General features: G+C 44.7%; 1 protein-coding gene across 4 annotated transcripts in view; it reads left to right on the top strand.

Moving 5' to 3' along the window:
- Positions 1-12,784, top strand: part of ARMH1 (armadillo like helical domain containing 1) — a 47,806-nt gene that overhangs the window by 14,528 nt on the left and 20,494 nt on the right. For 3 of the 4 annotated variants that reach the window (XM_045545596.1, XM_045545598.1, XM_045545595.1), the window contains exons 2-7: positions 1,940-2,064; positions 3,060-3,287; positions 7,603-7,671; positions 8,556-8,722; positions 9,712-9,908; positions 12,221-12,305. In XM_045545596.1, the coding sequence (XP_045401552.1) occupies positions 3,082-3,287; positions 7,603-7,671; positions 8,556-8,722; positions 9,712-9,908; positions 12,221-12,305 (724 nt within the window). In that variant the 5' untranslated portion in view covers positions 1,940-2,064; positions 3,060-3,081. Of the gene's footprint in view, positions 1-1,939; positions 2,065-3,059; positions 3,288-7,602; positions 7,672-8,555; positions 8,723-9,711; positions 9,909-12,220; positions 12,306-12,784 lie in introns of those variants that run through there. The other variant, XM_045545599.1, reaches the window with a different exon arrangement.

Raw genomic sequence — 12,784 nt, 5'->3', positions numbered from 1 at the left:
AAAAACAAGCCACAGACAAAGCCACAGGAATCAAGATGACATCAGACTTCTCATCAGCAACAGCAACTGGGGAGGCTCGATCTGAGGGAAGCTTATTTCTAACATGGGGTATTATACCCAGTCAACCCAATGTGAGTTCAAAAAGGATATTTTCAGACTTTCCAGGACACAAACCCACACATACAAAAAATGCTCATCTCTTAGGAAGCTACTAGAGGATGTGCTTCAACAAAACAAGAGGATAAATGAAGAAGGAAGATGTGGGATCCAGGAAATGGACATCCAACAGAGAAGCATGGCAAAAGGGATCCTGGGACATTTGTGTACCAGGCTTAGTGAGCAACCGGTCCCAACTGAAGTGGAAAGACAGATATGTGGGACAGAGATTTCCAGGGAAAAGATGGAACTGATCAGTTATGGGTTGAACATTTGGAAAAATTATTGCTACATGTTTGGAACACTTGGAAAAAGTAGCTCTAGGTACTTCAAGCTAAACAATTGAAAAGAGAAATGACAATTATTAACTCCCAGGTAAAACCAATTGTAAGAAAAGGAAATGTAATAGTAATATACTACCCGAGTGAAGAGTTTATTTATTTGGTCAATAATGTAAACACTATTGATTTAACTGTAAATTGTGGGAAACTATATTGTGAGGATAGGGGAGGAAAAATGGGGGTTAGAGTGGTGCAAAACTAATTCCTCAACTGCCAAATGATAAATACATAAATATTGTCTAAAATTGATAAATCAAGTCATAGTAGGATATTATTAATATTTTGCTAGGGCTGCCATAATAAAGTACCACAGACTGGATGGCTAAGCAACAGAAATTCATTATCCCACAGTTCTGGAGGCTGGAAGGCTGAGCTCAAGGTGCTTAGGGTTGGTGTCTTCTGAGGCCTCTCTCCTTGGCATGTAGATGGCCACGGTTTTCCTGTGTCTTCACATGGTCTTCCCTCTGTGTGTGTCTGTGTCCTAATCTCTTCTTCTTGTAAGGATACCAGTCATATTGGATAAGGGCCCACCCTAATGACCTCATTTTACCTTAATTTCCTCTTTAAAGAAAATAAGGTAAGGAAATAGTCTCTAAATACAGCCACCTTCCGAGATACTGGTTAGGACTTCAACATTTGAAATTGGTTGGAGACCCGATTTAGCCCATAACAAGTAGTATAAGCTCATTATTTGGAAATATGGAGGTAAACATCAGAAGAAATAGCCAGAAGAGTTGAAAGTGGCTGCCTCTGTGGAGAGAGACTGGAAGGTGGCAAGGGGTGAGGCGGCTACTATTACTATTTGATTTTTTACAAAATTGCAAGTGGCAGAACTGAGCCTTGAACCCAGTCTGACTCCCAATCTCATGTTCTTCCACTTTGCCACAAGATGGGGAGCTCCTCGAGGTCCCTGCCGTGCCGTATTCATCTCTGCATCTCCCACAGTGCATTATACAGACCCACATGATGGGACTTCACTGCATATGTATGATTTAGAGCTGCGTCGCTGTGACCTTTAAAGCTGCCGTGTGTTGGTTTTTGTTTTCCTGTTTCAAAAGGAGAAGATAGGGGAAGATAGAGACCCAAGGAAACCTCGAGGGGTCGTGACATGGAGTGTCCTGCTCAGAGTTTCCTACCGTTGGTGTCCCGGAATTGCTGGGTGCCTCCCTGATAGCACTTTGAGTTTTGATACCAGAAAGGTCCATCCAAGGCAGGGCAGGGCAGGGCACAGGGTACCTTCCTGCCTGATAAAGCTAGTGGCGGTGTCTCCACCCTCCTCCCTGGGGTCTGCAGCAGCCACTCACCCCCATTTTCTTGAGGCCAGTTTGGCTGTGGAAGGTGGCCATGGGCTCTGAAAGTTATTCTCAGACCTATGACTATAATGGCATCCACAGTGATTGATGGATGATCCCATGAGGGGTTTTGGTCATTTTTGTGTTTAGGCTGGTCCACAGTTATTTACCTGGTTCTAAAGGCTGGCTGGATTCCGTGACTGTGTCTGTTGCTGAGGCTACGTGGACGCCCTTCCTGGGAGCACATAGCCAGTGTCCTCTGGGGAGCAGTGGAGGTTGGTGTGTATGTGTGTCTGTCTCGGCAGGCCTCAGATTATTGCTTCCTAATAAAATTCTGATAGCTGGGCCCCATCAATATCTCAAATACATGTGAGGAAACGTTAATTTAGAATCAATTTTAGGATGTTTCAGACTGTAAAGTCCTTTTAACTAGATCTCTGGCGAAGATGTAGAAGCACTTTATGGGACTGTAAATTTCATGTTGAACAGTCTTGGTGAAATACACATCTCCCCTACACACAAGCTGTTCTCTCCATATCAATCATGGCCGCTGCAAGTAATGTTTCACAAATATTCTGTAAATCACAGAAAACCCTATGATAATGTGAAATATGACTTTCACTTGTCTGTTAGACAAAAGAATCGCACATGCCTCTCTCCCATCAGCACTAACATTTGTTATGGATAATAACACTTTCAATCACAACTATTTTTGGAAAACGGGTTTATTTTAAACCTTCCCTCCCCCACTGAAAACATTCTCCCAAGGACACAGACTCCTACAAACCACAGCCCATTAATCCAACTATGGAATGGGAACTTTTTCTTCCCACTAACTTTTTTTCTTTAGTTGTTTTTAAGAGTTGGTATAAAAGTCCAAGGTACAAGGTTAAGGAGCGCTTTACCTTAGCTGATCGGCATAAGAGGGGGGCCAGGTCTCTCAAGACCCCAAATCTCTGATTCTGTGTGACGTAAGCTGTGAGAGAGGCCCAAATTTTTAGCAAGTACCTTCATCTCAGCTGGATCCTGTGGTCTTTTAGTTGCTGGCATCAGCAGAGAAACCAAAGAGCTAAAATTTCAGCTCTTAAGGAACAAGCATTTAGTATCTTGATGTTCTTAATTCCATTATACCCCACGTAACTACACCCATGGGTGTGATAGAGGCTCACCCTGCCTCCAGTTGGTTGCTAGAAAAGCAAAACCCACAAAGTGATGGGCCTGCATGATTCTAAACATTCTGGTAACCTGTCTGTTTTTCCTCCCTCTGTAGCCAACTTCAGGACTGATTGATCATGACTTCTATAAAAGAACAGGCAGCAATTAGCAGGCTCTTGAGTTTTTTACAGGAATGGGACAATGCTGGCAAAGTGGCAAGGAATCACATCCTCAACTGTTTCATCGAAAACAACCAAGGCAAAACTGCCCCTGAGTTGGAGCAGGAGTTCTCCCAGGGAGCCAGCTTGTTCCTGGTACGCCTGACCACCTCGCTTAGAATCACGTATCCTTTGCCAAACAGAAAAAAATTAGGCAGCTTTCAAAAGAGAAAAAGAGAGAAGATTGTCAGAGTTTTCTCTTGATTCTCTTTAATATTTTAGAATAGGAAATCTGGTGATAAAAATATCATCCCCAAAGTCAAGAACTCCCTCCACTTCCTGTCTTCCCAACCTACAATTGTATCCTCCCTCTCACCCCTACGCTCTTTTGCTCCCATCAGCGTTGAAGCAGGTATTCCTTCTGTCGGCGCTGATCCTCTCTTTGTACTACATTGAATCCCCTCCCATCTCCCTATACTCTCTCTCCTATAGCTTTCACACTTGCCTCTCATTGCCAGCTTTTTTCATCAGCATTTATATATGCCAAAATCTCTTCTACCTTAAAAAATAAAATAAAATCCCTATCTCAAACCTGTATTCTACCCAGTTTCTGCCCTTCATGGTGCTGTGTTTTTAAATTTTTTTTTTTTTTTAAAGAAAAGGTTCTTGGGGCTGGGCGCGGTGGCTCACGCCTGTAATCCTAGCACTCTGGGAGGCCGAGGTGGGAGCATTACTTGAGCTCAGGAGTTTGAGACCAGCCTGAGCAAGAGCGAGATCCCGTCTCTACTAAAAAAATAGAAAGAATTATCTGGCTGACTAAAACTATATACAGAAAAAATTAGGTGGGCATGGTGGCGCATGCCTGTAGTCCCAGCTACTCGGGAGGCTGAGGCAGGAGGATCACTTAAGCCCAGGAGTTTGAGGTTGCTGTGAGCTAGGCTGACGCCATGGCACTCACTCTAGCTCGGGCAACAGAGCGGGACTCTGTCTCAAAAAAAAAAAAAAAGAAAAGAAAAGAAAAAAAGAAAAGAAAAGGGTCTCTCTCTGTTTCCCAGGCTGGTCTTGAACTCCTGAGCTCAAGCAATCCTCCCACCTTGGCCTCCCAAAGCGCTACGATTACAGGCATGATCCACCACGCCCAGCCTATGAAGCTTCTTGAGAAGGTTGTTGATGCCTCGTCTCCTCTCACTGCTGTCTGACTTCTGTCCCTCTCACTCCACTGAGGCAGGTCTTGCTAAGGTTACCAATGCTTTTCTAGTTGTAAAACCCAATGACCCCAGTCTTATATGTGATCTCTCAGTGGCATTTGTCACCGAACCTTTCCCACTTCTCAAAACACTCTTCCCCTTGGTTTTTGTGATACCAGTTCTCTTGGTTTTCTCCTTTCTGTCTGTGCATTCCTTCTCTTCTTCAGCCATCCCTTAAATGTCGGTGATCCTTGGGATTCCATGCACTTCCCTCTTCTCTGCTCATTCTCAGATTCTCCCAGAGTGACTAATCATTGGCATGATGTCAACACCACTCCAGTTTGAGGACTGTCAAATGTGTATCCCTACCCAAATTTCTCACTGGAATCTGAGTTCCATACCTACATATCCAACTACTGTCTCCACACATACGCCACAGGATGAGTCTCACATGTCTGGCTTAGCAAACTAGGGGAATGGGTACCATTATGCAGGAAGAGAAGATAAGAAGAGGAGCAAGTTTGGTTTGGGACTCGCTGAATTTGAGGTGCCTGGGCTCAGGATCCCTGGAGGCAGATTAGGGCTGCAGACAGATTTGGTCGCCATCAAGGTGATGGTTCAAGTTATGGGTGGATTTGAGGATATTCCTGCTCTGTGTGCCCATAGCACTCTATGGCTTCATCTCAGACCCTCTTATTGTATATTTTTCTCCTTGCCTGAGCCCTCCTCCCTTCTCTGTACCCTCTCCTTGTTTGACTAATTCCTACTCTATTATTCATGTCTCAATTTATACATCACTTTTTCAGGAAGCCCATTTCTGAGCCTCATCATGGATTTTTATATTAATTTGATTTTTTAAAATATTGCATTGAAATATTATTTGATCACTGAGTTTTTTGGTGCCTCTTTAAATTTCAGACCCAAAGCAAGTGCCTCCCTCACCGCATCCTGGTGTCCCTGCCCTGCTTTTCTACCGCCCCTTCTCAAGCTGTCCTCGCCTCTGCCTTCTTCCGCTGCTGTTTCTCAGTCACCCTTACAGGATCTTTCCTAGCAACCCCGTAAGTGTGAATGTTTCCAAGGATTCTGTGTTCAGCTCATTTCTCTTCTTACTTGATCACTACACTTACTGCATTAGGCGTTATCTCGTCCTTCTCTATATCTCAAGTGCCAGAGTGCCTAACATTTAGTGAGCGCTCAGTCAGTGCTTACTGCATGACTGAATGAACCATGCATTTGATACACTGTCATAGATTTTGTTTCTATACCTAGAATTACGCATAATTTCCTAACTTTTTGTGACCCTGTCATACAACAGAGACAATAGACTGGCTAAAGTATTTTGAATTAGTGATCCCATTTCTCCCCAGGCCTCCTATTATGGTGGATTTTGGAGGGGAAAAAAAAATCAATTTTCTGTTGCAAAACTGACTACCACACTATAATCCCACATAAACCCTTTTTCAACCTTGGACTTCCAGAATAGATCAGTAAAACTAAGGATTTATATATTAATGTTATAATGACAAAATTATTTAGTCACCATTTGTTGAGTCTTTTTGGATTTTAGGCACTGAACTATGTTCTGTACAAATATAATTTCATTTGAGCCTAACACCCAGCCTAATAGGTGAGTGGTATTATCCCATTTTATAGATAAGAAAGATGAGCCTTGAAAAGGTTGAGTAATTTACTAGTAAATGGCAGTGATAAGGTTTGAACCTGGTGTGTGTGGCCCAAAGCCTGCAGGCCGTCCATTCAACGTCTTCTGCTCAGCACGCAGTGTAGACCACAGCTCCACCTGCAACACCACGCAGGAGTTTATCTGCATATGTAGCCTCAGCCCCTCCATTTGTCTACAGGCCAGAAGGCCTGACAGTAAGACTGCCTAGGTTCAAATCCTGGTTCCGTCAGTTCACTCTGGGACCTTGGACAGGTCATTAACCTGTCTGAGATTGTTACCTCATGTTACTCATGTGGTAAATGGAAATTCTGACAATACCTACGGGAGGGCTGTCGTGAGGATTATATGAGACAATGTGAGCAAAGCAGTTAGCACAGTGCCTGGCACACAATAAATGCTGGTACTTGTTAGCTACTACTGATACTGTGGCAACCTTCTGGAATTAACTGCTGATAATAATAGAGCAGGAATATAGTGGGTGATTATGAAAACAAGACTAGGCTGAGATGGAGGAAAAAAGTGACAAGCATTGGTCAGCCTGGCTGGTAGCTGATGAAAAGGGGGAGAATGCACTGAGGCAGGAACAGAGTCGGGGGTTGCAGGAGAATGGTAGGGAAAACATAAGAATACAGACACCACCATGTGTGCTGAAGCCTGGGCCCAGCTATGGCGGCAACAGGCAGGGAAGCCTGGCTCCAGAACAAACACTATTTTTGCAGTAAAGAGCCTTTCCTAATGAGCCAATCTGTCTCTACTTCTATTGGCACCCTGGGAACCAGGGTGCAGCAGAGATAATTTGCTTCACACCAGCCCCCCCAAACAAAGCACCATTACCTCCAACCCATTACATTAGCCTTGATCAGTCTTGGAAGCTCTCAGTCATCCTCCATGAGCTGCAATAATTTCAGCTAATTTCTTAAGTGTTCTAAGAGCCTGTGATGTGTTATGAGCCTAGTAATTGTTGACTGGTTCCTTTTCTGTTGTGGCTTGATTTCATACCTTGTATCCGAGCTGATGCGTGCTCTGGGTGCTTTATTACAATGAAGCTTTTTGCAAAGGCTCACATTAAAAAAATAACATTAAATAATGAGGTTGTTTTAAATCAGAGTTTAATTTTTCCACCATCTCCTGTTATTCTTATTAGGAAGCCAATTCTTCGTAAGGATAGTGACCTCCAGTGTAAACCTTTGAGCAAGTACAAAATTGAGAATTAACAACAAAGCTGATTCTTTTTAGAGAAGTCTAAGAATGAGGCACAAAGTAATGAACTATACTGAAACCATGGGTGCAATGGGCACAGCTTAGAGAGGTTTGGGAAATTGACCCCCGGCTTTCCCCATGGACCTTTGAGTCATAAGAGCCTCCTTGCTCTTTAGGGAGCTTGTCAGAGCCAAGGTGATCGAGGTACCCCCGAGGAGCTTCCTGGAGAACTGTGAGCAATCCAGCACCCCGTCTCTCCCCAGCCCACTGCGAATATTGCCACTTCCTTCAGCTAGTGGCCCTGCTCAGAGTAAAGGGCACAATTCAGCTGCTTGGTCATCCTGGGCCCTGGGTGGTACCAGGGATCAGACATAGGATCTGGCTTCTTTATGAAAAACCACCCTGAAGCTCACTCTTTAACTTGTCACACAGCTATATGACTAGCTCATATTTAGAAAAGCTTCTAAGGTCCATTGGCATCTTCTTATCGGCTGTAAGCAGGTGAGTTCTGATCTAGAGAGATTCTGGGGTCCCAGTGGCATCTCAGGCATTCCTACCACATGGGGTGATGTATTCTAGTTATCAGGGGGTCTCCAGTAGCCATCAAGATGGGCCCAGAAGTAGTGTCCACCACGGTCCTGCTCTAGTGGCTTCTCTGTCCAATGTTCCCCATGGGCACTTTACTAGTCAGCACCCTCTCAGTTGTGATTGCAGAAAACCAACTCATACGGGGCTCAGGAAAAGGAGATTTATTGGCTCACTTAACTGAAGCACCCAGAGGGTGGAATACATATTTCAGGCCTGACTAGATCCAGGGGCTCAAACCATGTCGTCAGTACTTAGTCTCTCCCTCTCTCTTTTCCTTCATTTCTCAGTTTGTCCTCCTCTGCGTTCATGGCCTCTGTGTGCTGTGGATGCATGTCAGGAGCTCCAGACACGCAGAAAGAGAGCATATCTTTTCCACAGCTTCCCAAGAAAGGCCCAGGTTTTCAGCCTCCCTGGAACAATTTAGGTCTCATGCCCAGTCCCAAACCAATTTGTACAGTCAGAAGGATGACATACCCTGTCACCGAGTCAACTCACCCATGAGTTTTTCATAGCCCATGAGTAGCAGTGGGTTGACTCCCTGAGAAGCAATTAAGGTGCCATTAGAAGAAGAGGGAACAGATGTTGGAAAGTCAAAAACAAGAAATTTCCATTATATTTAATTCTAGTATTTCCTGCTGGAAGGAAGGATTTTCAATCTCTTATGTCACTTTACCTTTGGGCATTTCCTTGATAGGAGGGAAAAGCATGTGAAGTGAGGCCCTTGGGATCTCTTAGAAAGCTCAGTGCCAAGGAACTTGATAAATGTTTTATTTCTACTCTTCCATCCCTCTGGACAGTAATCGGTACCTTATAGAATTTCTTGAGGTTGGAGGTGTCCTAACGCTCTTGGAAATACTTGGGCTGGAGAAGATCAAGGAGAAGGACAAGAAAGAGTCCATCAAGCTGCTTCAGATTGTTGCAAACTCTGGCAGGAAGTACAAGGAGCTCATCTGTGAGAGCTATGGTGGGTACTGTGTATGACAAGGGTCTCCCCGGGGCCCTGGGGGAAAGGCCAGCAGCATCCACCACTGCTCCAGGAAGAAACCATCACAGAACTGGTTGTACAGAAAGCATTTTGTGCTCCTGTTCATGTAGCCACAAAAAGACCTGGATTTATGATTTCCCTGATTCATCATTTGCTCAAATTTCTCAATGGTGGTTTTAGGAGTACTTCTCCTTTTTAAATATATCCTCTTCCGTGCATCCATTCAACAAAGATTTACTGAGCTGTTGCCCCAAATCCTTTGTGAAATTGAGTTATGAATAACTCTAGAAATAAAATTGAAATGAAATTATTGAATACCTACTGTGCACTAGATATATGCTAAGGTGCTAGGGATACAAAGATGAATAAAATACAGTCCCTGCCCTCAAAGAGCTTACAGTCTGGTGAGGAAGGTATACAATCCAATCATTTCAATGTAATCTACCAAGTGCTGTGATTAAGGCATGGAAGGCAGATGCCATCTCCCATGCCTCCCTTTTCAAAGCATTTCCCTCCCTGCACTTTCATCACAGTTCTCCTCTCTGTCTCCCCCATGCCCTCTCTGAGCCTCAGTGTCTTCATCCATAAAATGGGACTAACGCCTCCCTCTCAGTACGGTGTCGGGGTTTAAATGAGTTAGTATTTGTGAGAACATTTTGTAAACTGCTGAGCACTAAATAGTATTTATCATATAGCACTAAAAATGCATGTTTTATTTGTACATTTGGCAGAACCACTTTAAATTTTAAAACACAGATTTTGACATGCCTGTGCTGAAACAAAATCCTCCAGCCACATAGAAATAAGGTAAACAAGACAGTGAGAACATGAGAACCAAGGCTCAATTTTGCTTTGGCTGAACAGGCTTGGTTGAAGAGATTTTAATCCTATTCATATCATGTAATCTTGAGTGAGGATTGTTTTTATAAATCCCACCCAATTTAGCATTTCCTGTCTTCTTTGCTCAGGCGTACGATCCATAGCAGAATTTTTGGCAAAGTCTAAATCAGAAGAGACCCAGGAGGAAGTGCAGGTTCTGTTGGATTCTTTGGTCCATGGTAATCCCAAGTACCAGAATCAAGTGTATAAAGGTCTAATAGCTTTGGTGCCCTGCGCATCGCCCAAAGCTCAGCAGCTGGCCCTGCAGACTCTGAAGACTGCCCAGGTGAGCGAGGCTGTATGCTCCTGTGGTTCTGATTCAAATGCAGTAATCTTACAATTACCTTCCACAGTTGCTCTCCACACAGACATGAGAAACGGAGCTCAGCCTCCCACCGCATGTCTGTTGTTCAATCAGCGTTACTTCCAGAAGGCCAAGGCAGGGCAGAGAGTTCACGTCTCCCAGCAGAGTGATTTGTCCTGTTTACTTACGGATCAGAAGGATGTTGGCAGACTTAAAAGTGGTTGAGACAAGCAACAAGGATGATGAAAGGACTGTAGAAAAGATTAAAGGGGTGGATTTGATAGGGAAAGAATCATGGTACATTTGTAGACAGCATGTAAGTGAAGAGGCCAGGTCTCCAGTGCCTGGGAAAGCTCCTTTGCTGTTGTTGTTGGCTTCTGCCCTTCTCCCAGACAATGCCCTAGAGTGTGAGTAAAATCAGATTTGGGGCATGGTGATCATATGGAGACATCGTACCTAGTAAGGAGGGGACAGAGGCTCAAAAAGTGGTTTTCAGATAAACCATCAAAAGCTCCCAAAACTGCTCCAGAGAATGGGCTGGAGGCAGGGAGAAAATTAAGAGATCAAAGACATGATAAGGCCTGACTGTGGCAGTGGGAATAGAGGTGAACAGGTTGGTCACAGATTTCTGCGGTAGAAGGCATGAGACTTAAGGGAGTAAAGGAAATGGACTAAAAGATGACACACAGCTTTGGGCTTAGACAACAGGGTGAGTTGTGCGTCACCAAGGAAGAACAGGAATAAAGAGGAGAAATCAGTTTGATCTGGGAGGAGTTAGGTTTTGACCCAATAAACTTGATGGGCCTTGGTGATTCCCAAGTGCCTATCTGAGCAGCAGGCCAAGCTGTTGCAGAAGATATAACTGGGTCACTTGTTCAAAGAACATTGAATCCCAAGCCTCCCTCCTGTACACTCTGACAGCTCTCAGGTTGGCCCTCGGTAGTACTTTTCCTTTTTAAGCTCCCCAAGTGAGTCCGATTCCTTGCTTGGTTGAGGAATCACTGCTCAGGACAGCCAGTAGAGATGCCACTGGGCAGTAGAGAATGAAAGTCTGAAGCTCCAGAGAGAGGCCTGAGGGGAAGAGATCAGTTTGGATTTCATGAGCAGAGAAGTGATAACTGAAACGGAAGGAAATAAGGTCACTGGGTAAGATACGCCAAGTCAGAAGAGAAGGAACACCTCCGACACTGAAGAGGGAGCTGAGAAAGCAGACCCAGCAAAACAGACCAGATCATCATCACCATTTCCACAGTTCCCATTAAAGTGCCTCCCACATGCCAGGCACTCACTTACGCCGTCTCTGCTAGTCTCCACTGCAGCCGATGGAGCCAGATATTATTATACCTATTTTAAAGATGGCAGAACTGAGCCTCCGGGAGGTGTGTTAAGTGACTTATCCAAGGCCACACACTAGGTAGAAGGTATTTACTACGTGGGGATTTAAATCCAGCTCTCTCCAAAGTCCTTATTCTTTCCACAGACTCTGCCTCTTGGAAAAGGAGCAATGAAAGCGACAGAAGGAAAATGGGGAAAAAATGGGGCTGGGAAAATCAAGGGAAAAGAGTTTCAATAAGGAGGACTTGATTGGCTGGGTCAGAAACAACAACGGGATTAAGTAAGAGTAGAATAAAAAGACAGTCCCACTAGGAAAAGTTTTGGTACATTAGGAGACTGTCCTACGGCAGGAAAAAAATAAACTGCAGCAGCCTGTGAAAGGATGAACGGGATGAAGAAGTGGCTTCTCTTGGGAAGCTTGGATGTGAAGGGTAGAAAGAGCAATAGCAAAGGAGAAGACAGAGCTGAAGGACAGTTTTGTTAAATACAGATGAGCCTGAGGATGTTTAGTGTTAAAGGAAAGTCACCAATGCGTGGGTGAAGTTTGAAGAGGTAGAAAAGGGAGGTTGACTGCTGGGGTGAGGTTCCTGAGGAAGGGGAGATTTTAGGATCTTGGATGAGTTCCACTCTTCCTGCCTGGGGTCCTCCCTCCCCCCAACCAAGGTAGCAGATCTTGTTCCTGCACCTCTAGCAGGAGGCCAGCTGGCCTCGACTAATGCCTCCTGAGCTACAGGGTTCAGTGGCAGCCACAGCGGATTTTCAGTCAGATTCTTGGCTGCCCAAGAATTTCTGCCCCACCTCCCTGTCGTGTGGGGCCGAGACCCCGTGACTCGCCGCTGCCCTCCCTCCCTGTCCCCCATTCACCTAGGCACCAAGCTGTTTGGCACTCTGCGTTTCATTTCTTCCAGGTGGACAAGATCTAAAGAATAACCACCTTGTCCTGTTGTCTGTCTTGTCAGTCGATCATCGGGACCACACACCCCAGCATCGTGGACTGCGTGCTGAAGGTGCTGGGCACCATGCACCTGGAAGTGCAGTATGAAGGTAGGGAGGCCCACTCCAGATGGCAGAAGGTGGCGGTGAGAGCTGGGTGGATCAGCTCTCAAAATCTCTCTCTTACAAAGAGCCATAATTATTGTCGAATGTTCGGGATGGCCCCAGCAGAATGTAAAGTGCTGGATCAGTATCCATCAGTGAGTTATTCAGAAAATGATAGTCAAGTGAGCTTCGGCTCAGCCCATGGTGCTTGAACGGTTATTAGAATCTGCCTGGATTCAGAGCTGGCTCTGGTTCCCCACCTCACGTGGTGCTTCCCCTCCAAACAGAAATCACCTGAGGAACGTCCTTCTTCTAAGAAATGAAATTGGATAATGGTAGTATTAATAAGTTTTCATTTACTGAGTGCACCTGTGTGCCAGCCACTTTCCATACCTCATTTCATTTAATTCTCAAACTAAGCATCAGAGTACAAAGCCCGGTACATATTAGGCATTCAAATGTTCAAATGAATAGTGGAAATAGGT

The sequence above is a fragment of the Lemur catta genome, chromosome 3, assembly GCF_020740605.2.
Source record: "Lemur catta isolate mLemCat1 chromosome 3, mLemCat1.pri, whole genome shotgun sequence".
NCBI classification, from domain to species: domain Eukaryota; kingdom Metazoa; phylum Chordata; class Mammalia; order Primates; family Lemuridae; genus Lemur; species Lemur catta.
This window is presented reverse-complemented; position numbering and strand designations above follow the sequence as displayed.